This window comes from Macaca fascicularis, chromosome 2, assembly GCF_037993035.2.
Source record: "Macaca fascicularis isolate 582-1 chromosome 2, T2T-MFA8v1.1".
Taxonomy (NCBI): Eukaryota; Metazoa; Chordata; class Mammalia; order Primates; family Cercopithecidae; genus Macaca; species Macaca fascicularis.
The window spans coordinates 98,922,477-98,947,172 of NC_088376.1; the positions used below are offsets into that span (position 1 = coordinate 98,922,477).

Sequence of the window (24,696 nt, forward strand, 5' to 3'; positions counted from 1 at the left end):
TGTTTTATCTGCCAATCTCTGTGTAAGAATAAAATCTCTTGGCCAGGCATGGTGGGGCTCACGCCTGTAATCCCAGCACTTTTGGAGGCTGAGGCGGGTGGATCACTTGAGATCAGAAAATTGAGACCAGCCTGGCCAACATGGTGAAACCCCGTCTCTACTAAAAATACAAAAATTAGCCAGGCGTGGTGGCGGGCACCTATAATCTCAGATACTTGGTAGGCTGATGCAGGGGAATCACCTGAACCCAGGAGGCAAAGGCTGCAGTGCAGTGAGCCAATATCACGTCACTGCACTCCCCCAGCCTGGGCAATAGAGTGAGACTCAGTCTCAAAAAATATATATATACATCTTATAAATTCCCCACTATATGAAATGAATAACAGCAGGACAAATCTGGCTACAGCAAAGACAGCGGTCCCAGGCCTCAAGCCCATGGCCACCTCCCGCTCCCCCATTCCTGGGGAGACGATACAGCCTACAAGAGGTAGACTGGACAAGTTCTCTTGGCCCCTTCTAGCGTTAAAATGCTAAGGGTGAACGTCCCACAGTGATGCCACGTGTGCTTGGAAAGAAAAACAAACTTCTATCTAAAGTGTGTGTGTGTGTATGTGTGTGTTAATGATAAAATAAAAATATGTTTAAAGTTAAATCCTATAACCAGATGGCAAAGCTTAAAAAAGAACTTCATGAAAATAGCAGTCTTTTAAAAGAAGCACAACCAAACTGTATCAGCAACAGCTCATGTCTCACTTGGGATCCCCCCAGCCAAGGGACTGTGTTGTGTGTCCCACAACACAGCCGTCAGCCCTCTGGGCTAGAGTGAAGATGAACCTAGAGAAAAAGACCAAAGCTGCCTATGCCGGAAGGAGGAAACTCTGCAGGTCTCCTGGGAGTTTTGCCCAGCAACAGCTGTCCGTCCTAAGTCCCTTCCTTGGGTACCAGAGCTCCACCCTCCTGCCAGGATCTGTCTAGAAACACAGAATCCTTTCTGTTTGGACCTCCTGCAGCTACTAGGTGCCAGGAAAGATAAAAATGATACGACTTCCCTGCTGCTTCATTCATTTGAATAACCAGATCATTTGAATATTCAAACGGTCTGCATTCAAGTGGCTTAATTCTAGTTTCACTTGAGCTCAACAGAGTCCCAGAACTCGGCTGGAAGGGCAGCTTGGAGGGTGGAAAACAGGGAGAAGACTTACTGGCTTGGATACAGAGTCGCATGAGGGCATGAAGGGGATACGGTCCTATAGTCTCAACACTTGCACCAATGGAGATGAGCCACTGGACTAACTTGGGCACTTGTTCCATCTTCTCATAAAGTCCAATGAAAACGTATTTCTGGGGAAAAAAACACACAAGAGAAATTATAGAAGTCACTAATCAATATGAAGCTTCAAACTCCTTTACCCATAAAGTATGGAACCAGTAACACTTGGATTAGCTGTTACTGATTATTATAAATAACAAATTTGTGGTAAGGCAGCTGAAGGAGAAAGTACCAGACACAAAGAAGTTATGTTTCCAGAAATCACCTTACAAGGCCAGGCGCAGTGGCTCACACCTGTAATCCCAGCACTTTGGGAGGCCAAAGTGGGTGGATCACCTGAGGTTGGCAGTTCTAGACCAGCCTGGCCAACATGGTAAAACCCATCTCTACCAAAAAATACAAAAATTAGCCGGGCATTGTGGTAGGCACCTGTAATCCCAGCTACTCGGGAGGATGAAGCAGGGAGAATTGCTTGAACCGCGAGGTGGAGGTTGCAGTGAGCTGAGATCGTGCCACTGCACTCCAGCCTGGGTGAAAGGGCGAGACTCAGTTTCAAAAAAAAAAAAAAAAAAAAAAAAAAAACACCTTACCTCAAAGAGACTTTTCAGTGATAACTCTGGCACATGAATATTTCTTGGTAATCGGTCTTTTTTTGCTGACAGAAGTAGAAATGACTGGTGGGAGAAGACAAGAAGAAAAGGCTGGAATAATAATGTTCTCCACATGGGTTATTAAAGCAAAAAAGTTATTTTAAGCTTTAAAACAAGCAAATAAAAAAAAAAACCACTCTCTAGCTTTGTCTTTTTTTAAAGTGCTTGCCAATTTTTTCAGCTATTTGCTGTGACAATCAGAGTCTCTGTCTAACCAACTTCCTGTTCCTGCTGAGGATTAAGGCCTCTCCACACTTCCTCAAAGCCTGCTGAGGACAGGAGCAGATGATGTCATGCGCATTTCACAGTATAGTTGCAATGGGATTTAAAAAAAAAAAAGAGTAATTCCCTGCCAAGTTCTTAAGGCTTAACAAGTGGAAGACTCAAATCCTTTAGAAATACCCTACCCCAATCAATTATTCAGCACATCAGCATTCTAAAAGCCCCAAGTACTTGGAGCCCATTAGACCCTGTCAAATGGTATGCTGGAGCCAGCTCCTATCAGCTACTGAGCTGACGATGCACATCTCTTCCTAACTCCAAGTCTTGTATGTCATATTAGTAGCTGGAAATTGGCCATGGTGAGAGTATTTACATGACCAAAATTAGCAAATGCTACAAATCGGGACCTTTTCTTTTCAGAGACCCAGTTGTTAAAGTACTGACCCTATCTAAAGTTGCTGAAGAGACTAAATTCCAGAGAAGTTAAGCCAGTTTTCATAGGTCTCACAGCACATCCTGAGAAGCCCCTACTGAGATCATTCAGGTATGCTAACAGGTCTAAGAATTCCCAGCTCTGTTATGACCATGACTGGAGACCCAGTCTCAGCTCCAACCTCTCTCACGTATGGCTCTTGCCAGTGGACTTAGGACCACAGGAACTGAGCCCATAGCCACATCTCGCTTCTAGTTTCTTTCAGATTGATACCCATTCTTTTTTTTTTTTTGAGATGGAGTCTCACTTTTGTTGCCCAGGCTACAGTGCATCGGTGCAATCTCACTGCAAACTCTGTGATGCCCATTCTTAACTTTTTGCCCTAAACAAGCCTCGCTGCCCACACTCAACCCCACGTGATAAGTTCAGCATTCTAGTGGTCCAGATTGCCGGCCTTTAAAAAGATGCTTCTGTCTGCAGTATTTGGGAATTACCAGAGCCTCACTGCAGGTAGGATGTTGGACCTGCCACTTGGGCTGGATTCCTGGGCCCTCCCTTGACTGGCTGGGATAATAATCTATTAGAAGTTGCCTGCCTCCCATTCTCTCATTCTCTACCTAGGCCATGGAGCTCTATTCATGTCCACCCCACACTGGGAAGAGAGGACAAGGTTCTTTTCCTGAGTGCAGTAAATTAAACTATCTTCCTGCTAATGAGGCCTAAGGCCTCCTACTCACAGATCTACCCTAGCACTTGGAATCACAGAATTTCAAAACTTTTTTAAAAATAAAGCTGGAAGGATCCTTATAGAACTCTTAGTCCAGCTACCTTATCCAAAGAGAGAAAAGATCTCAAATGTCTTTTAACAGGACGCTGGATTTCTGACTACTGCTTCCCCAAGAGTTCAGTCTGCCTTCCTCATCCCTGCTACCTGCCCTCCCAAGATTTTTTAATATAAGGGTAAGCTTCAGGGAGCCCATGGCTGGACTCCAGGAGGTTTCCCATGAACCCCCTGAAACTATACACACAATTATCAGTGCATGACAAGAGAGCCCCATAGATTTCATTACATTTCCAATAGAATCCATTACCTTGTCCAAAATTTAAGAATTCTGTATTCTAAAGTCACCCAATCTGCTAGGATCAGGAGTCCTTAATAGGTTGGCCTTGCTTTTGCTGACTTTTCTGGACTGCCCAGCTTTAGAAAGCCCAGCAGGCCTGTTCTAACCAAGCTCCTAGCTTTGGCCAGCCCATTCTCATGAGCACTTACAGCCTATCACCAATGACAACTACTATTCACTGGGCACTTAGAATATGCCAGGTATTATAAAACCCCTCAGCTCAATGCCTGGCACTGTAAGCCTTCAACAAACATTACCTGATAGGTGCTCTTGTCCATTATTTCTGATTCTCACCAAAACTCTGAGAAATAGGTTTATATAATGCAACTTACAAATGAGGAAATAAGACTCAAAGGGTAAGTAATTAGCCCAAAATAGTAAGTGGGGGATTCTGATTCAAGGACACATCTGTGTGGCACTGAAGCCCAGGCCTCCAGAGTCCACCCACTCCTCCATTCCATGGATTCCTGGCCCTGGGTTCAGGTCCTACAACCTCACTTAGCCACTATCCAAATGTTAGCAGTCCCTCAAAACCACATGGGAACCCTTGTGAGCAGCCCAGATAGGTCATCTGGGCACACACTAGCTAATGCAGTATAAAAAATGATTGTGAAAATGAACACACAGCTTTGTTTTTCTCATTCCACATTACCGTTAGCACCTGTACTTTACATTTCTTTAATGACGGTTGAGACACAGAGCAAGGAGTGAGGTTACCACAGTCTAAGTGCTTTGCCCATTTTAAAAAATAAATGGAAACTGGTTAATTAATCTATCTCAAAGATTTTTCATCTTTAATGATGTCCTAGTTAAAAATTTATCCTGGCATCAAGATCAACAAATAATAAATTACAATCCCTCAATGCCAATGGAAAGAAATCATTTAATCAAGAATGTACTCTCCCCATGAGAGAGCCATCTCCTTTTACTTACATGCCATAATCCCTTCTTTGCCAACTTTTCTATTACAGATTGCCACACTTCTGTTGGGAATCCAGTTGTGAAAATATGATCAAAGCAAGGCAAGAAACTTTGCAAAACAATGGAGTCACCTGAAAGAAAGTTTCATAATTTAGGGATTTTAATGTAGGTGAAGCCTACAGCATTTCAGAAAAGGTCCTCCAATTAAGTTCACACATAGATAAATGGTAAATTAAAGATACCCAAAAGAAAGGCATTTTCAAAGTAGTATGAAGCCCTTTATGATTGATTGAAGTGGCCATTATTTCCAGTTCGTCATAAAATCAATCCCCTAAGAGTTAGGCAGCATAATTAACATTCGCTTTGCCTTTCTAGTTACCAAGCCCAGTGATACATGCTTATATTTAATCCCTCAAACAAACCACTAAGGAAGTGCCTATTATCTCCACTTACAGAGGAGGAAATGGAAGCTTAAGTTACAATACTCATTTCCTTTAAGAAAAATGTGACAAATATTATTGTTACCCAAAACATTAGAAACTATGACAAATGAAGATAGGTTTCATGGCATATCATGCAGTTAGTTCATGACAAGAAACAAGACTGGAACCCACATCTACCAACTGTTGTCATCAATACACATTCTTCTGACCTGGTGGCCTATTGACCTATTGCACCTTGTGATCCTCCAACCACATTTCTCAAATTCATGGATGAGAATGTCTGAGGGGACAGGTCAAGAGTCAGAATAACTTGGCACCTCTTCCAAGGTTATTAATTTCAAAAAATAAGTAAATATCAAAACAAACGTATACCATATGAAAGGATACGAAGTTTCCCATAAATGTATTTTTCAAAATTTAGAAACTGGGCCACGCCAATTTCTTTACCTTCCAAAAAGGAGTGCTTTGGTAAATAAAGTATTGGATGCATCGTCCTAAGAAGTCCTGTTAACTGCCACCTTTCAGGTTGGGGGCAGAATGAAAACCACCCGGGCAGTCATCAAGAAGCAGTTGTTTGGAATTCCCATAACTCTGGCCTGGCTTCTGACAGAATAGTGACATTTAAAAGATGCAGACGGCCGGGTGCGGTGGCTCACACCTGTAATCCCAGCACTTTGGGAGGCCAAGGCAGGCAGATCACCTGAGGTCAGGAGTTTGAGACCAGCCTGGCCAACAGGGTGAAAGCCCGTCTCTACTAAAAAAACAAAAATTAGCTGGGCGTGGTGGCAGAGCCTGTAATACCAGCTACTAGGGACGCTGAGGCAGGAGAATCACTTGAACCCAGGAGCTGGAGGTTGCAGTGAGCAAAGATCATGCCATTGCACTTCAGCATGGGGGAAAAGAGTGAAACTCCATCTCAAAAAAAAAAAAAGATGCAGAGAAACTGGGTGCAGTGGCTCACGCCTGTAATCCCAGCACTTTGGAAGCCGAGGCAGGTGGATCACCTGAGGTCAGGAGTTCGAGACCAGCCTGGCCAACATACTGAAACCCCAGATCTACTAAAAATACAAAAATTAGCCGGGCATGGTGGCACGCGCCTGTAGTCCCAGCTACTCAGAAGGCTTAGGCAGGAGAATCTCTTGAACCTGGGAGTCCGAGGTTGCAGTGAGCCTAGATTGCACCACTGCACTCCAGCCTGGACAACAGAGCAAGACTCCGTCTCAAAAAAAAAAAAAAAAAGATGCAGAGAAGGCAATGGGGAAGTGCAGGCCAAGTCATCAGGTTAGGAAGAAAATGAAACCAGCCCTGACCACTGTTGGCAAAAGACTGACTGAAGACCTGTGACTCATCAGCACCTATCAAGAGACCTTCTACTTCCGTGTCTAGGGGACATGGCTGCACCTGCCTCTAACTCCTTCCCACTGCCTGCTACTCCTCTGGTCCCCTCTCTGTACTGAACTTGTCAAAATCTGTGGGATTCCACCCACAGACCACAAAAATTGCTTTCCCACAACTGCAATGGGAACAGTTTGATTGATAACAGTCTATCAATTGTCAGCTGTGGTTTCCCCACATTTAAAAGACAAAGACCATTTTTCAGAAATTCTAACGTGCCATTTTTCATATTCTAACATCTCTGAAATCAGGATGTGTCTTACAATCAATGTTGTCTCTCACTGGCACAGCATAAATTAACAGCACATCTTAGTGCAACTTAAATTTGATCAAACACCATATTTAAAAACAACAGCCTAGGTATTGGCAGTTCTTTAGACTGCACCATCACTGGCAAGGAGTGAAGTTTATTACACTGTGCTTTACCAGTTTCTGGTTTTGCCTTATCCAGGCCACTGACAAAGCTATGTCTTAGGCCAGGTCATTAAAGTAGTAGCTTAATGCAGTGACACAAAAAGTTCCCCTCCCTGCTAGGCTGAACACACGAGTCCTCTGCTGATTCTGCAGTGCCAGGCAGTGAGCTTCACAACCCTGACACGGAACACCCATTATCAGCTTTCACAGGACCCTCCATCGGCCCTTCCAGGTTATTTTCATAGCAAACAAATATTTTCTCAATAGAGTGGAAAAATACATGTGAAAAACCACAGGAAAGACCAGGCACGGTGGCTTATGCCTATAATCTCAGCACTTTGGGAGGCCAAGGCAGGTGGATTACCTGAGGTCAGGAGTTTAAGACCAGCCTGGCCAACATGGTGAAGCCCCATCTCTCCTAAAAATACAAAAAGTTAGCCAGGCAGGGGGGTGGGCGCCTGTAATCCCAGCTACTCAGGATACTGAGGCAGGAGATTCCTTTGAACCCGGGAAACAGAGGTTGCAGTGAGCAAAGATCACGCCATTGCACTCCAGCCTGGGCAACAAGAGTGAAACTCCATCTCAAAAAAAAAAAGGAAAAGAAAAATCACAGGAAACAGCAAAAGTCACATCAGGAGAGTAGTATAAATACGGAAATCCCTATGAATAGCAACACAAAACACTTAAGAAGTCTGAAACCAGCCGGGCAGGGTGGCTCACACCTGTAATCCTGGCACTTTGGGAGGCCAAGGCGGGCGGATCATGAGGTCAAGAGATCAAGGCCATCCTGGCCAATATGGCGAAACCCCATCTCTACTAAAAATACAAAACATTAGCTGGGTGTGGTGGCGTGTGCCTGTAGTCCCAGCCACTCAGGAGGCTGAGGCAGGAGGATCACTTGAACCCGGGAGGCGGAGGTTGCAGTGAGCCGAGATTGCGTCACTGTACTCCAGCCTGGAGACTAAGTGAGACTCCGTCTCAAAAAAAAAAAAAAAAATGAAACCAAACACCCAAAGCTTTTAGTTATTTATGCAAAAAGTACCTTATTGTTTTTACAAAGGCAGAAGCCACCGAATCGTCCAAAATGCTTTCTAATGTGTGAACTAGTTTCATTAAACTACATAAATCAGCCACAAAGAAACACCCAGAAATTATCTCCTCATGAGCCTGAGTCCCCAGGAGCTATTCGAATAAAATAGCAAGGACTTTACAAAAAGTTTCCCCAGTTCCAACTTACTGCTCATAGTGGTGAAGACTCCAACAAGGAAATCAGCAACTGGTGCCTGGTCTTGGCTTCTCTGCACAAGTCGCAGACCCTCAAAAAACATGCGAGCGGCTTCATAAGACTGGTGTAACCTCAGCAAGGAATAACCAGCTCGGTAGTATCCCTGGAACATGATAAAAAGCAAAACTGTCATGTATCACATCTCCTTTAACCTGCTGGTGAAAGAAAAAACAAGATTGGCAACATGGGAAATCCAACTCTAAAACTCTCACGTCTGACTGGGCACAGTGGCTCATGCCTGTAATCCTAACACTTTGAGAGATCAAGGCAGGAGGATCGCTTGAGCTCAGGAGTTGCAGGCCAGCATGGGCAACATAGTGAGACCTTGTCTCTACTAAAAAGAAAAGAAAAATTAGCTGGGCATAGTGGCATGTACCTTGTAGTCCCAGCTACTCAGGAGGCTGAGGTGAGAGGATTGCTTGAGCCCAGAAGATCGACGCTGCAGTGAGCTACAGTCGTGCTACTGAACTCCAGCCTGGGCAACAGACTCATATCCTGTCTTACTTCTATGTAAACAGGGATTTCTAACCAACACTGGATACAGGGTTTCCACATTATATTCTGTGCCACATTGCTCTGTCATTTAACTGCCAAGAAAAGAATCACTTTCAAATCCATGACTTATATAGCATCTAACATATGACACAGAGAGAAGAAAGCAGGTCTGCTTCCAGTTACATCTCTGGTTGGTTGGTTTGTTATTGACTGATTGACTGATTGAGACAGGATCTTGCCCTATCACCTAGGCTGGAGTGTAGTGGCATGATCCTGGCTCACTGCTACCCTCTAACTCCTGGGCTCAAACTAGCCTCTCATCCTAGCCTCCCAAGTAGCTAGGACTACAGGTGTGCACCACCATGCCCAGATAACTTTTCCATTTTTGGTAGAGACAAAGTCTTGCTATATTGCCCAAACTGGTCTTGAACTCCTGGCCTCAAGCAATCTTCCTGCCTCGGCCTCCCAAACTGCTCAGATTATGAGGCCAGGGTGCAGTTCAAGTGAGCCACTGCACCTGGCCTTATTTATTTATTCATACTTCAAGTCACAGCTTGGGCCAGAACAGAAGAATGAAAACAGTCCTTTGATTGGTGTTCAGGAAAAGAATGAGACTGATATGAAAACAAAGGTGTTTTTCCTGTCCCTTTCAAAGTAAACACAATTTCTACTGGGTGCATAAGAAAACAAATTGTAATGACAAACACTGAGATTTTCTGAGTTCTACATTATAAGTGATATTCACAAGAGTCCAAATAAATATTTGATTTCTACAGAAAGAAGAAAATTACAATGATCAATAAAAGAAAATGGTCTAGTTTTGCCTATATACAAATAATATGACTCTCAAATGGGAATAAAATGCAATTGCCTACCTCACATTGATCACCTGAATCAGCATCAGGGATCTACCAAAACAATTTTCTGTCTAAGATGACAGAAGGTCGGGTGCAGTGATTCAGGCCTGTAATTCCAGCACTTTGGGAGGCCAAGGCAGGAGGATTGCTTGAGCCTAGGAGCTCAAGACCAGTCTGGGAAACATAGTGAGACCCTGTCTCTACAAAAAAAAAAAATTTTTTTTTAATTAGCTGGACATGGTGGTGCAAGCTTGTAGTCCCAGCTATTTCAGAGGCGGAGGGAGAAAGATCACATGAGCCCATGAGGTGAGGCTCCAGCCTGGGTGACAAAGCAAGACCCTGTCACAAAAAAAAAAAAAAAAAAAAGGAAGAAGAAGAAGAAAACAGGTGTCCACCAACTGGGTTCATAAAAAAGGAAGTACTTTAAAATTTCACATAACACCAAATTTCTGACTATGTAATTACTTGTTTTAACCTTCATTTTGAAAGTCTGAAGACCTCAAATAACAAAGAGAGGAGGGAAAAAAAGTTGTGTTTTGTTTTTTCTAAACAGGCAAGCTGGTAGAGAATCTCCCATTTCTTTGCCTTCCTCAGATTCAAGATTTTTTTTTTGTTTGTTTTTTTGTTGTTGTTGTTGTTGTTGTTTGTTTGTTTGTTTGTTTTGAGGAAGATGAAGGGGATCAGAATATGCCACCCTAAAATATGCCACTTTGGCATAAGGATTATTTTGAGCTGAAGGTATCTGAGATTCAACAGATGCAAAAAGAAGCCTCCCCTGAGCTTCACTTAACTGACTAAAAAGCAGAAACTCTGAAGAAATGAGGACTGCCATAAATCTCTTCTCCCAGGGAAGTTTTATGGCCATGAAGAAGAGAGAAATTGAGCACAAAGACTGGCCTGAACAAATCTTGCTAAGATAACCCTTATCTTCCATTACTTTCCCACATATATGCACCTTCCCACAGTTTGCAGCCCCTAGAGACCTAAAACTCTATTCCTTTGTCTTGTCACATCCCCACAATTTATTATTCTTTATTAAAAATATCATAGAAGATCTCAGGCCTGTCCACATTTTTTGGAGCTTTACTTCTTTTCTAGAAAGATTCCTTTGACACATAAAAGTTAACATCTAATGAAATATGTATGCTTTTCTCCTGTTAATCTGTCTCTTGTCAATCTAATTTGCAGGGCCTCAGCCACAGAACCAAAAGAAGGTAGAGGGAAAATTTTTTGTCTCCCCTATAGAGGACAATGGCGGCGGGGAAGGGGAGAGAGGATGGAGAGAGACTCCCAGGAGCTCTGGGTAAGAGCTGGGAAGTGGCCCTGGTTGCTGTGCTGTCAGGGGTTGCTGCAGGTTTGGCCAATCAAGGAAGAAGCCCCTTGATGTAACAGCATCAAGTCCGTTGGGCCACAGTCACAGCCTCCACTTCCAGGATGTGGGCAAAACCCAAATATTAATACTGTCCCAGTGAGAGGATTGGGAATATCCTAAAATACCTTTGGGAAGAAATTTCCCAGGAATGCACTCCCATTTTCAAAACAAGTCAATAAATTCTAAAGCGGAGGTATCCAATCTTTTGGCTTCCTTGGGTCATACTGGACGGAGAATTGTCTTGGGCTACACATAAGATCCACTAACACTAACGATAAGCTGACAAGCTTTAAAAAAAAACCACAAAAAAACTCAATGTTTTAAGACAGTTTATGAATTTGTGTTGGGCCACATTGAAAGCTGTCCTGGGCCAGGGGTTGGACAAGCTTGTTCTAAAGTATTCGTCCTCCAACAAGAAGTTTAAGAGTCAGTGTCACTTATTATGTAAAATATCCAAATCCCTCTCTTAAAGTACTCTATAGGTCAAACCTCCACCACTCCCTTCCCATTGTATTTTGTTTCTAGCAGTCACACATTGTGTGTTGCTTCAGATGCTCCAGAGTGGCTATTGAATTTAAGGACTCTGATTGTAATGCTCTTCTTCTCCCCAGATTGAATGCAAACTACTCAAGAGCTAGGATGAGTCTTCTGCTCCTTTTGTCTGCCTTGAGGCACCAAGAACAGTAAAGATGCCAGGAAGAGTGGCACTCAGGGCATTTTTGATGAAAAAACAATCAAATGATGTTTATTGACCTTTGTTAACAACTGTAAATGGTCTTACTGACCTCTCAGATTTCCAAGATCCCTCCAAAGAGCTGGTTTCTACTATAAGAAATGCCTCCTGAAGAATCGGTTTTGTGTCATCCACCCAGCTTGCATGTGAAGTAAAGCTTTGCTCAAATGAAACTTGTGAACAGCAAAGAACGTGAACGGTGAACAGATTATGAGTTTGGGTGTAACTACATCAGAACAAAACAAGCTCCTCTGTGATTTCCATTGTGCTCCATCCACTATGAGGCCAAGTGCATTCCTACAAAGTGCATTTCAACACTAGGCGATCCCTGTTTTTACCCTTCTCCAGATAATGATCACATGCCCCATGGGCATCTGTCTGAAGAGATTTGAACTAGAAGCACTCCTAGCATTTCCACTTTTAAAAGGAATGGAAAGAGGCAGGCTAAGAGGAAGGCAGCTGCCACCCCCGGGTGCCACTGCCCCACCACACCTTCACTCATCCTTTCATACCTTCATCCACTACCCCAACACTCTCAAGTCATCTCCCCACACCTTCACCCTCCCACCCAATACCTTCACGTAGGTTGGATCCCATTGGAGACATTCCTTGGCAGCAACAAATGCCTCATTCCACTTCCCAAGGCTGAAAAATGCGTTTGATTTATTGCACAGCAGCACAGCCAAGTCCCTCGGGGGAACCCTGTAAGAACAAACCGGTGGTCTGTCATGGTTCTGCAAATACAGAAAACAGTCCTTTAAGTCCCCCCAATTCGATGCTGGCTGCTGCCATCAGGAAGCGGGTTTCAGTAGGAAATGACTCATTCATGCTTATCAGATGAGTCTCCCAGACCCCAAAAAAGCCTGGAACATTTACAATATATAAATCTGTCCTTCCTCACTCCCAAATACTCTGCTCCCATGTTTTAAAGACAATCGTTCTCAACATGTTGATTTCATCTCTCATTGATCTCCACGCTTATTCATTTCATCTCCAATGCCAGCCCTCAGAAGAATGCGCTGCAGGTAAGAGGCCTGTGCAGGCCCTGGGAGTAGGGCCTATAAAGCAGGGAATTCTATAGTCTTGGTACCCACAGTGTAGACCAAAGGGGAGGCAAGAACTCTGGGTGAGTACAGCCCTGGCCCCACAGACTCCTGCCTGTGAGGAGGGGCACAGCTGGAAGGTGGCCAAAGGAGGGCCCTTTAAAGCGTAGCAGGGCAGGGATGGCTCTGGCCTTGGCCTACAGGTAACATAGCTGCAAGTTAATGCTGCAACCAGGCCAGGAGAAGAACAAAAATTCAAAGCAAACCACAATATATCAAGAGAAGCCCAGCTACCAGTGGAATATAAGACACACAAATAAAAAAAGCAAGCCTTATGACTTCTTTTTTATTTAATATCTTTGAGACAGAGTCTCGCTCTGTCTCCCAGGCTGGTGTGCAGTGGTGCAATCTTGGCTCACTGCAACCTCCGCCTCCTGGGTTCAAGCGATTCTCCTGCCTCAGTCTCCCAAGTAGCTGGGACAACAGGCATGCACCACCACACTCAGCTAATTTTTGTATTTCTAGTAGAGATGGGGTTTCACCATGTTGGCCAGGATGGTCTAAAACTCCTGACCTTGTGATCTGCCTGCCTCAGCTTCCCAAGGTGCTGGGATTACACAATTAAGATATTAAATAGGCCAGGCGCAGTGGCTCATGCCTGTAATCCCAGCACTTTGGGAGGCTGAGGCCAAGGCAAGGAGTTTGAGACCATGCTGGCCAACATGGTGAAACCCCATCTCTACCAAAATACAAAAAATTATCTGGGTGTGGTGGGGCACACCTGTAGTCCCAGCTACTTGGGAGGCTGAGGCAGGAGAATCGCTTGAACCCAGGAGGCGGAGGCTTCGGTGAGCCAAGATTGCACCACTGCACTGCAGCCTGGCAACAGAGCAAGACTCCGTCTCAAAAAAGGAAAAAAAAAAAATCTTAATTGTAAAAGTAATACAAATCGCTGTAGAATAATACAAAAATCACTGTAGACAATGCAGATAAGCACAAAAATATTAATAAACAAAGGAAAAATCATCTCCATTACTGTCCCCACCCTCAATGTTTTGTGTCTGGCTTCTTCGGTGGCACACCATTCCCTCTAGGTGAAGGGATGAGGCCCCAGAAGCACACAGGAGGCAGTGGGTCAGGCAGTGAGGGATCAGCAAGGGAGCTGTGACCACAAGTGTAAGAGATGCCATGGTGTCCATCCCAGATGCTCTGGCCAGTGCAGCCATTCCCAGCTGCAGTGTCTGTTGGCTGCAAATAGAAGTTCTCCGCACCCTGTTCTCCAGAGATTTATCCTTAGCCTAATGAGAGCTACCCTCTCCCCAGGAGGTTACACCCACACTATGGACTGAACTTCCCCTGCCCCCAACTGCCAAAAAAAAAATCCCTGTGTTGAAGCCCTAACCCTCAATGTGACAATATTTGAACATGGGAGGCCATTGGGAGGTAATTATGTTTAGATGAGGTCCTGAGGGTGGAGTCCTCATGATGGAATAAGAAGAGACACTAGACAGCTTGCTCTCTCCCTCTTTGCAGGTAACACAGTGAGAAGGCAAACGTCTACATGCCAGGAAGACAGCCCTCACAGGGAGCAGCTTGATCTTGGACTTCCCAACCTGTAGAACTTTGAGAAATAAATTTCTGTTGTTTAAGCCACTCAGTCTGTGCTATTTTGTTATGGCAGCGCAAGCAGACTAATATAGCCCCACTCCCTAGGATGACTGCCGGGAGCCAGACAGCCTAAAACCAGTGACTGACTGATACAAGAATCAAAAGGTTAACCTCCTTGCCTCAAAGTGGAACCAGCTCTGCAGTACGATTCATGATCCAGAGCTGCCCATAGGATCAGGTGAATCTTGCTTGGTTTAGACACCATCCCTGCTTAGAGCCTTCCATTGTGCCATCCTGACTCCCTCAGTCCCCTTTCTCCTGCAAGTATGCTGTAAATCACGTGCACCTGAGTCTCAGCGTTAGCTAGCTGTGGCAGGAATGCCAGAAGCAGGCAATGGGCAAGGGGAACAGTGTCAGAAAGGCCCCATAAAAGGCAATATGACAGTCCAGGCAGAAGTCCCAGTAGGGGTCACACAGTAAGTGGTGGAGCTGAGCTTTGAACACACATAGTGTGGGGTCAGTCTACAACCATAACCACTATACAATTCTACCTCCTTCTAAGAAAGCTGAATGTTTGCCTTGATCGAGGATCTCTAGACCTAGCTCTGACGCAATTCTGGTATGTACCAAGACGAGGCAGAACTGCAGAAACTGCAGACACAAGCCAATTACACTCAACTCAAGCTCAACTAGAGTGTAGACATCAAGGAGATGGGAGTGGGAGGTGGAGCCGTGTTTCAGTAATTTAATTTGGTGTCATTTCCTAGCACAAGTTTAGGTTGTGTGCACCCTACAGATGCCAACCTCTGCTTGCTCTACTGCAGCTGTTCCAAAAGGATGATCTGGGAACTTCTGGGGACCTTTAAGGTCACTGCAGGTGATCCACAAGGTGAAAATACTTACACAGTCATGGTAAGCTGAATAATAGCCCCCAAATACTGTTCTTTTTATGGAAAAAACAAACTTCTGTAATTAACAAACAATGAGCAGATATGATCAATTTAAGGATTTTAGGAATAAGAGATTGTCCTGAATTATGATAAAATCACAAGGGTCCCTGTGAACGAGAGACAGAGAGAGACATGAGCACAGCTGAGGAGAAGGCAAGGTGATGACAGAAGCAGAGACTGGAATGGTAAGCTTTGAAGATAAAGGAAGGGGCCACAAGCCAAAGAATACACACTGCCACTCAAAACTGAGAAAGGCAAGGAAGGCCCTCAGAGCCTCCACAAAGAACCAGCCCTGCTAACACATTGGTTTTAGCCCCATTAGACTCATTTAGAACTCCTGACCTTCAAAACTGCAAGCGAATAAATTTGTAATACAAATTTATTTAGGCTTTAAGCCCTAAATTGGTGGTTAACTTGTTATAGCAGCAACAGGAAACTAATACAATAAGTAAGACACCATGCGCCTTGTTCATACTCATTCCCTCACACTCACACAGGGAGTTTTCCAGAAGCTATATGACATGTGATATTGCAACAGACTGAATACAGATATAAGAAGCCAGCTGTCTTTTATGGAGACAAGACATTAAGAAGGAGATTTACAGAAATGTGCAAGTTTTTGTTTTGGAAAATATACTTTAAAAATACAACATGTGATAGATTTACTGATTTTTTTTTATTATTATTTTTGAGACAGAGTTTCACTCTTGTCACTGAGGCTGGAATGCAATGGCACACCTCGGCTCACTGTAACATCTGCCTCCCATGATCAAGTGACTCTCCTGCCTCAGCCTCCCGAGTAGCTGGGATTACAGGTGTGCGCCACTACGCCCGGCTAATTTTGTATTTTTAGTAGAGATGGGGTTTCACCATATTGGCCAGGCTGGTCTTGAACTCCTGAAGTCAGGTGATCTGACCACCTCAGCCTTCCAAAGTGCTGGGATTACAGGTGTGAGCCACTGTACCTGGCAAATGTATTGAATTTTTTTTTTTTTTTTTGAGATGGAGTCTCGCTCTGTCACCCAGGCTGGAGTGCAGTGGCGGGATCTCGGCTCACTGCAAGTTCCACCTCCCGGGTTCACGCCATTCTTCTGCCTCAGCCTCCGGAGCAGATGGGACTACAGGAGCCCGCCACCACACCCGGTTAATTTTCTGTATTTTAATAGAGACACGGTTTCACCCTGTTAGCCAGGATGGTCTGGATCTCCTGACCTCATGATCTGCCCGCCTCAGCCTCCCAAAGTACTGGGATTACAGGTGTGAGCCACCGCGCCCAGCTGATATTTTTAAATAAATACATATTTTTTTCATCAGTTTTGAGTTCTCACATATTGTATTGACAGCTACAGCCTACATAAACAGAAGGAGCTCTTTAGGTTCCTCAGCAATGCTTAAGCATGTTGTGATACTACAATGTTGGAGAACAGATCTACAAGAAGCTGAAGGGGCAGGGAAAGAGAAAGTGGACCTTAGTGCCCAGCGGGGTGTGCACTGTGGCCAGGGAGTAAATGGCATAGATAATAAAGAAGATGAAGTGAATGACGAGGAGGTTTGTTCGAGGACTTCAGCCATACCGTTAAATCTGACACCTAGCCAGCCAGAAGGGGAAGTTTTATCAACAGTCCTCTGTGTTTCACTTTCTATTTCCCTTCTTACACAATCCCCATTCAGTTTTTAAGCTGACAATGCAGAGAAGATAAATAGGAAGTGAGGGAGAAAGAAAACAGAAACAAGGTGGAATGATAAGAAATGAAAAGAAAACATAAGGAACAGAGTCTCCATGTACTGAAAAAGAAAAGATGAGGTGAAAGTGCAAACACTTACCCCCACTGGTATAACTGCAGGAGAATCTGGATGGCTTCATCGTACTTTCTGATAGCCAAAGAGAAGTTCCCATTCTTAAGAACCTGGTTGCCGGATTCTTTCAGCAGCTCAGCATAAGCAGTCAGGTCCATCCTGTGGGGAGACGGGGGAGAGGCTTGCTGCCAGACCCGTGCTGGGCATGTTCACCTTCCTGTCTGCCTTGCTGAAATCTGGAGGAGTTTGTTCACTATGGCCCCACCTACCTTCGAAGGGCACATCTTGGCAACGCCTCTCACCACCAGGAAACCAGGCAGAGTGTCTGACAAGACCATTTCTTTGTCAGTTCTTTTCTATTCTCAAGGGTGGTAAGACCAATTCCATTTATTCAGCATTAATGATCTGGAGGAGGCTGCTTCCATGCATGAGACAACATAAACCTGGTAGGTAGTGAGTGCTATCCCTGTAACTGGCATTATTATTAATCTCATTTACCCATCACCATAGCCCACAGGAAGGCATTGTCCCTACTGTTCAGATGAGGAAACTGAGGCTCAGAGGTTCAAGTCACTTACCTAAAAATCTGCTAATGGCATTTCCCATTTCTGACCCCAGATCTGACTAATTCCTAGTTTCTGCTCTTGACCACTGTACCACATCACGTACTGGTAAAAACAAAACTCAGCTGATAGTACTTCCACTCTCTGAGAAGATGGGACACGGAGGGGAGATGAAGGCCCCAATATACAAGAGGCTAGGACACAGAACCATAACCTCTGTCTCTCCTGTCCCCCTCCTTTCTTAAAACACTATAAAATAAGCCTTGAAATATTTGTCCTGAGACAGCCATTGCCTGCCTACTTGTTTGTGTCCCCCAAGGGCATTTTCCTCTTTCAGGCCATACCCCTATTTTGTTTATTTTTTTAGCCACATGGCCTCGAACATAAGGAGTACTTAAATATCTGGTATAACAGTTTGAATTGCCAGACCCACAGAAGACGCACGTTACTGATTTTCTCCAGTGTGCCCTGGGTGGTTGGAGAGAACTGCCTGGCAGCCCTGACCACATGGGGGGCCTTGGTAAGTGTGCTGAACAAAGGCAGGAGAGGAGAGCGCCCAGGAAGACCTTAAGAAGCAGCTGCCACGGAGACAGGGAAAAAGTGGGGGTCAGAGGAGAGGTCCTTTAGGATTGCTTCCTCTCAAGATGGCAGAGGGAAAAGCAAATTGGTAGGGTAGGGTAGGTCTTAAATATGTGGACAGTTTCGGGTATTCACAGATGACATGTACCTATGGGGTCATAAAATTTATTAGGTGTCTGGATGACCAACACAATTCTTGGATAGATAGTAATTATTAAGTTTATCATTTCAAATCCTGGTAAGGGGTCAGAGGGGGAAACAGACCCAAGCACACATAAGTGGTGATTTATTTTAAACTTTGACTTCTTGGGAATGGGGTTTTTGAACTGTACTCCATTTCTTAGGCAGAGCTTTAACAGAATGAGACACGTGACTCTTAAGTCAGAACACAAAACTCTACCTATCCTTTTCATTTAGTAATCTCTAAATTGTATGGCTACTATTTACACAGAAATGACTAAGAAGAACATGAAAAACAACGTAAAGAACTGATGTACTAGGGAATAAAGATTTCTTTCAAATATTGTCGACCATTTGTCCAATAAATATTCTTTAAGCTGGTCATGGTCAAACAACTGAAACAAGAAAATTATTGTAATAACTGACAAAGAGTTCATATCCCTCCTTTATAAATAGCTTTCCACTGCAAGACCAACATTCTCACCAAAATGTGTAAGAGTGCTAAAAAACAATTCACAAAGAAACACCAAGTAATTGATACTAAATATATGAAAAGTGGGTAAATAGGATAACCCTCACTAGTACATAAGTAAATCAAAAATTGAACAACAAAATATCATTGGAAAATAATTTTTAAAATGACACAAAATGTTGAGGACAGTACTTGCAGGGGAAATAGAATACATCATAAATGGGTTTAGCCTCATGGACGTTCACCACCTCGAAAACGCGGAAATAACTCTAAATGTTCCATAATATATGATGGGGTTAAATCAGTTATAGAAGATCCATATGTTAGAACACCACATAGTTATTTTTAAAATCATGTTGTGGCTGGGCGCGGTGGCTCACGCCTATAATCCCAGCACTTTGGGAGGCTGAGGCGAGCAGACCACCTGAGGTCAGGAGTTCGAGTCCAGCCTGGCCAACATGGTGAAACCCCATGTCTTCTAAAAATACAAAAATCAGACAGGTATGGAGGCACACACCTGTAATACCAGTTACTCGGGAGGCTAAGGCAGGAGAATCGCTTGAACCCAGGAGGGAGAGGTTGCAGTGAGCCAAGACCACACCACTACATTCCAGTCTGGGTGACAGTGAGACTCCATCTCCAAAAAAATAAAATAAAATCATTTTGTAAAAGGCCCAGTGCGGTGGCTTATGCCTGTAATCCCAGCACTTTGGGGGTCCGATCACCTGAGGCGGACGGATCACCTGAGGTCAGGAGTTCGAGACCAGCATGGCCAACATGGTGAAACCCCATCTTTACTAAAACTGCAGAAATTAGCCAGGCATAGTGGTGAGCACCTGTAATCTCAGCTTCTCGGGAGACTGAGACAGGAGAATTGCTTGAACCCAGGAGGCAGAGGTTGCAGTGAGCCAAGGTCATGTCACTGTCCTCCAGCCTGGGTGACAAGAGCAAACTCCATCTGAAAAAAAAAAAAAGTTGTGTTGTAAAAGAACATTTAATGACAGAGTAAGTTAGTAAATGAAAAATACAGGTCTATAGGGCTGAAAAGGCATATTGTAAAAGAACATTTAATGACAGAGCAAGTTAGTAAATGAAAAACATAGGCCTATAGGGTGGAAAAGGCATATAATCCCAAATTGTTTTAAATACATAAAATGTATTGAAACTATGCCACAATGTTAAAAGCCAAACCATTGGGATTTGGCAGAATTTTCATTTTCCTCCTTGTTTTTCTGAATTTCCAATCACTCTACAATGTACCCCCTTATTAATCAGACCATAAATGTTATCAAACAGACTTTAAGTGTTTAACTGAAGAATTCAAACACAAGATGTTTCCACTGTATTTACAAATACAAAAAAAACTCTTCAAGATTATTTTTCATACTCCTCTAGAAACCAACAGTCAGCTCTTAATGTTATGTGGGCAAACAACAAATGTATTTACCCACCTATGTTTCTGCTTTTTCTTGATACAATCACATCAAAGGTGAAAGGAGGAATGCCAACCATACGGAAGGCTTTTTTCTTCCTAATAAGATTCATTGAGAGTTACATTCTCATTACATGTAAGAACGCTTTATATCTCTATAACAGAATACAGATGGCTCAGTTGTTGGGTCCTTTAAAAAAAAAAAAACTGACCAACTGACGATTTATTTACAAGATGAAATTATTAAATAAAAGTGGTAATAATTTACCACAATGACAATACTCTTCATAGCTAATATCTCCTAAGTACCTACCATGTGCTTTACATCACTATATCTTTTCATTCTTATAAGAAGCCTCGGCCAGGCACAGTGGCTCACACCTGTAATCCCAACACTTTGGGAGGCCAAGGCAGGCAGATTACCTGAGGTCAGGAGTTCGAGACCAGCCTGGCCAACATAGTAAAACCCCTGTCTCTACTAAAAATACAAAAATTAGCCAGGCATGGTGGCACATGCCTATAGCCCCAGCTACTCAGGAAGCCGAGACACAAGAATTGCTTAAGCCCAGATTGTAGTGAGCTGAGATCAAGCCACTGCACTCCAGCCCGGACAACAGAGTGAGACTGTCAAAAAAAAAAAAAAAAAAGGTGCTATAAGGTCAGCGTGACCGTGTCTCTATTTTGCACATAGGGGAAGTGAAGCAAAGACAGGTTAAGTCACTTCCCACTTGCCACAGTCACACTGAAATTGGTAATGTGAGAATTCCAACCTAGGTGGCCTCACTTTAAGAGCTAAACTACACTCTGAAGGGCCAAGACAGAGGTTAAAAGATCAGCACCCAGTAAAATCACTACGGTATGTGATATTTTGGCTTGGCACTGAGCACTCCACCCTGCACTTTCAGTTTCGTTAATGGTGTAAAAGCTACAAAATACTTAAGGACAGTTACACAGCTGCCTGGCTGGCTTTCAGAAGTTTTCACTATGTCTCTATGAGAATTCAAACTCTAGCTGTTGGAAGCTGTCACAGGCTGCTGAGCTACACATGAGGAAGAAGATGCAAGAAAAATGCAAATGCACTGCGTAGATTTTGAAACAAGGAAGTCTGAAACAGAGCAGATCCAAGTGGTTGTGGTTTTTATGACTCATTGTGTATACATATACACATGAAGTTCTGTAAGTGACGTACAGGATTAGAGCAAAGAGCAGACTGGCAACACGGATGGCATATGGGGGAGTTATTACTGAAATGGGCAGAGAGGATGGCTTTCCCTTCATCCATTATCTGGGTACTACTTGAATTCTTGAAAACAAATGTGTTTACTTTTTTAATTTTATTTTTTGGGGTTTTTTGTTTGCTTGCTTGCTTTTTTTGTTTAGGGTTGCCAAAAGAGCCCAAAAGCAGTCAGTGATCCAAGATTAACTCTGGAATGCTGGCAGTAGCAATAGATCCAAGATGAAGCTAGAAAGAGTATCTCTTTTTTTGTGTGAGATGGAGTCTCACTCTGTCGCCCAGGCTGGAGTGCAGTGGCGTGATCTCGGTTCACTGCAAACTCCACCCCTCGGGTTCAAGCCATTCTCCTGCCTCAGCTTTCTGAGTAGCTGGGATTACAGGCGTGCTTTACTACGCCCGGCTAACTTTGTATTTTTAGTAGAAATGGGCTTTCCCCATGTTGGCCAGGCTGGTCTCGAACTCCTGACCTCAAGTGATCCGCCCACCTCAGTATCCCAAAGTACTAGGATTACAGGCTTGAGCCACCGTGGCTGTCCTTTTCCTTCTATCTTTTTATCTTCCTTTCTTGACTGCTTGCTCGCTTGCTTGCTTTCTTACTTGCTTGCTTTCTCTCTTTCTCTTTCTTTCTCTCCTCTCTTCTCTTTCTCTCTTAAAAGTGACTCTTTCCTCTTCCCCACAGGAAGGGTGCCACAGACAGTAAAGGATAAAAATCCAAAGTCAGAATACATCCTGGGGACTTCAATGTGTGTGTTCGCTTTTTTTTTTTTCTTCTTCTTGGGGAAAGGGGTACAAATGTGGGAAGAGAAGAACAGGAACTTTTTTAAGAAACTCACCCAAAATCTTTCATAAAGCCCCTGGAAAAGTATGAGGTGCTGCGCCCAAGTCTTCCCTACCCAGGGCATTTAAATAGGACAAGACCAGAACACCTTGCCACAACCCCCCTCAGCTGTCTCACCATCCTGTCCCCACCGACCAAAGCCCAGACAAGTGGCCTACACTAAACCTAGGGCATTATCAGTGCAACTTATCCCTTTTGCCCGTCAACTTTAAGTTATTCCTCCTTTATTTACAGCCTCAATTACACCCAACTACATGCACACCAAAGATGGTATTTCTAAAACCAGTTGACTAGCCCAGCTCCGAACTGGTTTTGTAAAATTTGTAGCCTAAAAGTCATTATGACACCAAAAAGTAAACTCCATAAGGAATTATCTCCCTCCCCAATATGTGGGGTCTCTTTTGGGTCCTTTTTTTTTGAGACGGTGTCTCACTCTGTCTCCCAGGTTGCAGTGCAATGGTGCAATTTTGGCTCACAGGAAACTCCGTCTCCCACGTTCAAGAAAGTCTCCTGCCTCAGCCTCCTGAGTAGCTCGGATTACAAGCGCACGCCACCATGCCAAGCTAATTTTTATGTTTTTAGTAAAGGGTTTTCACCATGTTGGCCACACTGGACGTGAACTCCTGAGCTCAGATGATCGCTCAGATGATCCCTCGGTCTTCCAAAGTGCTGGGATTACAGACATGAGCCACTGCATCCAGCTGGTTTCTTCTTCTTCTTCTTTTTTAATAAATTTTATTGAGGTACAATTTACATATGATAAAATTCACCCGTTTTAAGTGTTAATTCATTTAACAAATTTACAGTCATGTAACCACAACCACAGTCATGATATAGAACACCCCCAATCGCCCACCGCCAGCTCCTGGCAATATTTTTCTAGATTATTTATTTATTTATTTGTTTGTTTGTTTTGAGACGGAGTTTTCACTCGTCACCCAGGCTGGAGTGCAATGGCACGATCTCGGCTCACTGCAACCTCTGCCTCACGGGTTCAAGCCATTCTCTTCCCTCAGTCTCCCTAGTAGCTGGTATTACAGGTGCCTGCCACCACACCCAGCTAATTTTTGTATTTTTAGTAGAGACAGGGTTTCACCATGTTGGCCAGGCTGGTCTCAAACTCCTGACTTCAGGTGATCCACCCGCCTCAGCCTCCCAAAGTGCTGGGATTACAGGCGTGAGCCACCACGCCGGGCCTATTTTATTTTATTTTTTGTTTGTTTGTTTTTGTTTTTTTGAGAAGGAGTCTGTCTCTGTCGCCCAGGCTGGAGTGCAGTGGCCCGATCTCCGCTGACAGCAAGCTCCGCCTCCCGGGTTCACGCCATTCTCCTGCCTCAGCCTCCCAAGTAGCTGGGAGTACAGGCGCCTGCCACTACGCCCGGCTAATTTTTTGTATTTTTAGTAGAGACAGGGTTTCACTGTGTTAGCCAGGATGGTCTCAATCTCCTGACCTCGTGATCTGCCCGCGTTGGCCTCCCAAAGTCCTCGGATTACAGGCATGAGCCACCGTGCCTGGCTTACCTATTTTATTTCTTAAATTGACATATTAATAATGTACATATTCATAGTGATGTTTCGATACATATAATGTATAGTGATCAGATCAGGGTATGTAGTATATCCATCATCTCATTTATTATTTCTTTGTGTTTGGAATGTTCAATATCCTCCTTCTAGCTATTTGAACTATATGTTATTGGTAACTACAGTCATCCTACAGTGATAAAGAACTGTTTTTCATTTTCATACACCCGACACATATGTGCCTTCCCACTGGATCTGAACTTTCAGCACACCGCAGTCCTATTGTTCATATAGCATCTACCCTGTGCTGGGCACTGTGCTGGGGATCAGGAGTCTGATGGTGAAAGGATGGCCACTATCCCCACATTCCAGAAGTTTACTGTCTGTTAGGGAGATGAACATTAAGTAAATCAATAATCACACAAATATGACACTTAAAATATTTTTCTTCTTATGAAGAAAAAGTATAGGGTATAAGAAAGCCTGTAACAGGAGATCACAGCTTAGATCGCAGGGATCAAGGCAAGTCTGTTGGAATTGACATTTAAGACAAGATCTAAATAGTGAGCACTTAGCCCAGTGAAGAGGAGAGTAGGTGTCCAGGCCATGGAAACAGCACATGCAAAAGCTCTGAGCTTCACAGTTCGAGAACTGCCAGGTGAGCAGGATGCAAAAGTGAAGCTGAAAGAGTAGGTGATTGCTGCAGTAAGTAGATGATGGATCTTGAAGGCCATCAGAAGTTCTTGGAATTCATCTAAATGCAACTGGGAAAGCAGCATTGTCTATGACAACTTTCTGTGATAATGCAAATGTTCAATTTTATACTATACAATACAGAAGCCACTAGCCACACATGGCTACTGTA

The 24,696-nt window shown here is 43.8% G+C and overlaps 1 protein-coding gene across 6 annotated transcripts in view; it reads right to left on the bottom strand.

Moving 5' to 3' along the window:
- TRANK1 (tetratricopeptide repeat and ankyrin repeat containing 1) overlaps positions 1 to 24,696 on the bottom strand; it is a 117,962-nt gene that overhangs the window by 63,108 nt on the left and 30,158 nt on the right. For 4 of the 6 annotated variants that reach the window (XM_015445636.4, XM_045386500.3, XM_005546621.5 and 1 more), the window contains exons 2-7: positions 17,037 to 17,168; positions 12,187 to 12,313; positions 8,107 to 8,257; positions 4,630 to 4,748; positions 1,861 to 1,944; positions 1,203 to 1,341 (exon numbers count right to left, since the gene is read on the bottom strand). In XM_015445636.4, coding sequence (XP_015301122.2) covers positions 1,203 to 1,341; positions 1,861 to 1,944; positions 4,630 to 4,748; positions 8,107 to 8,257; positions 12,187 to 12,313; positions 17,037 to 17,168 — 752 coding nt within the window. Of the gene's footprint in view, positions 1 to 1,202; positions 1,342 to 1,860; positions 1,945 to 4,629; positions 4,749 to 8,106; positions 8,258 to 12,186; positions 12,315 to 17,036; positions 17,169 to 19,639; positions 19,762 to 24,696 lie in introns of those variants that run through there. The other 2 variants (XM_065540342.2, XM_045386501.3) reach the window with 2 other exon arrangements.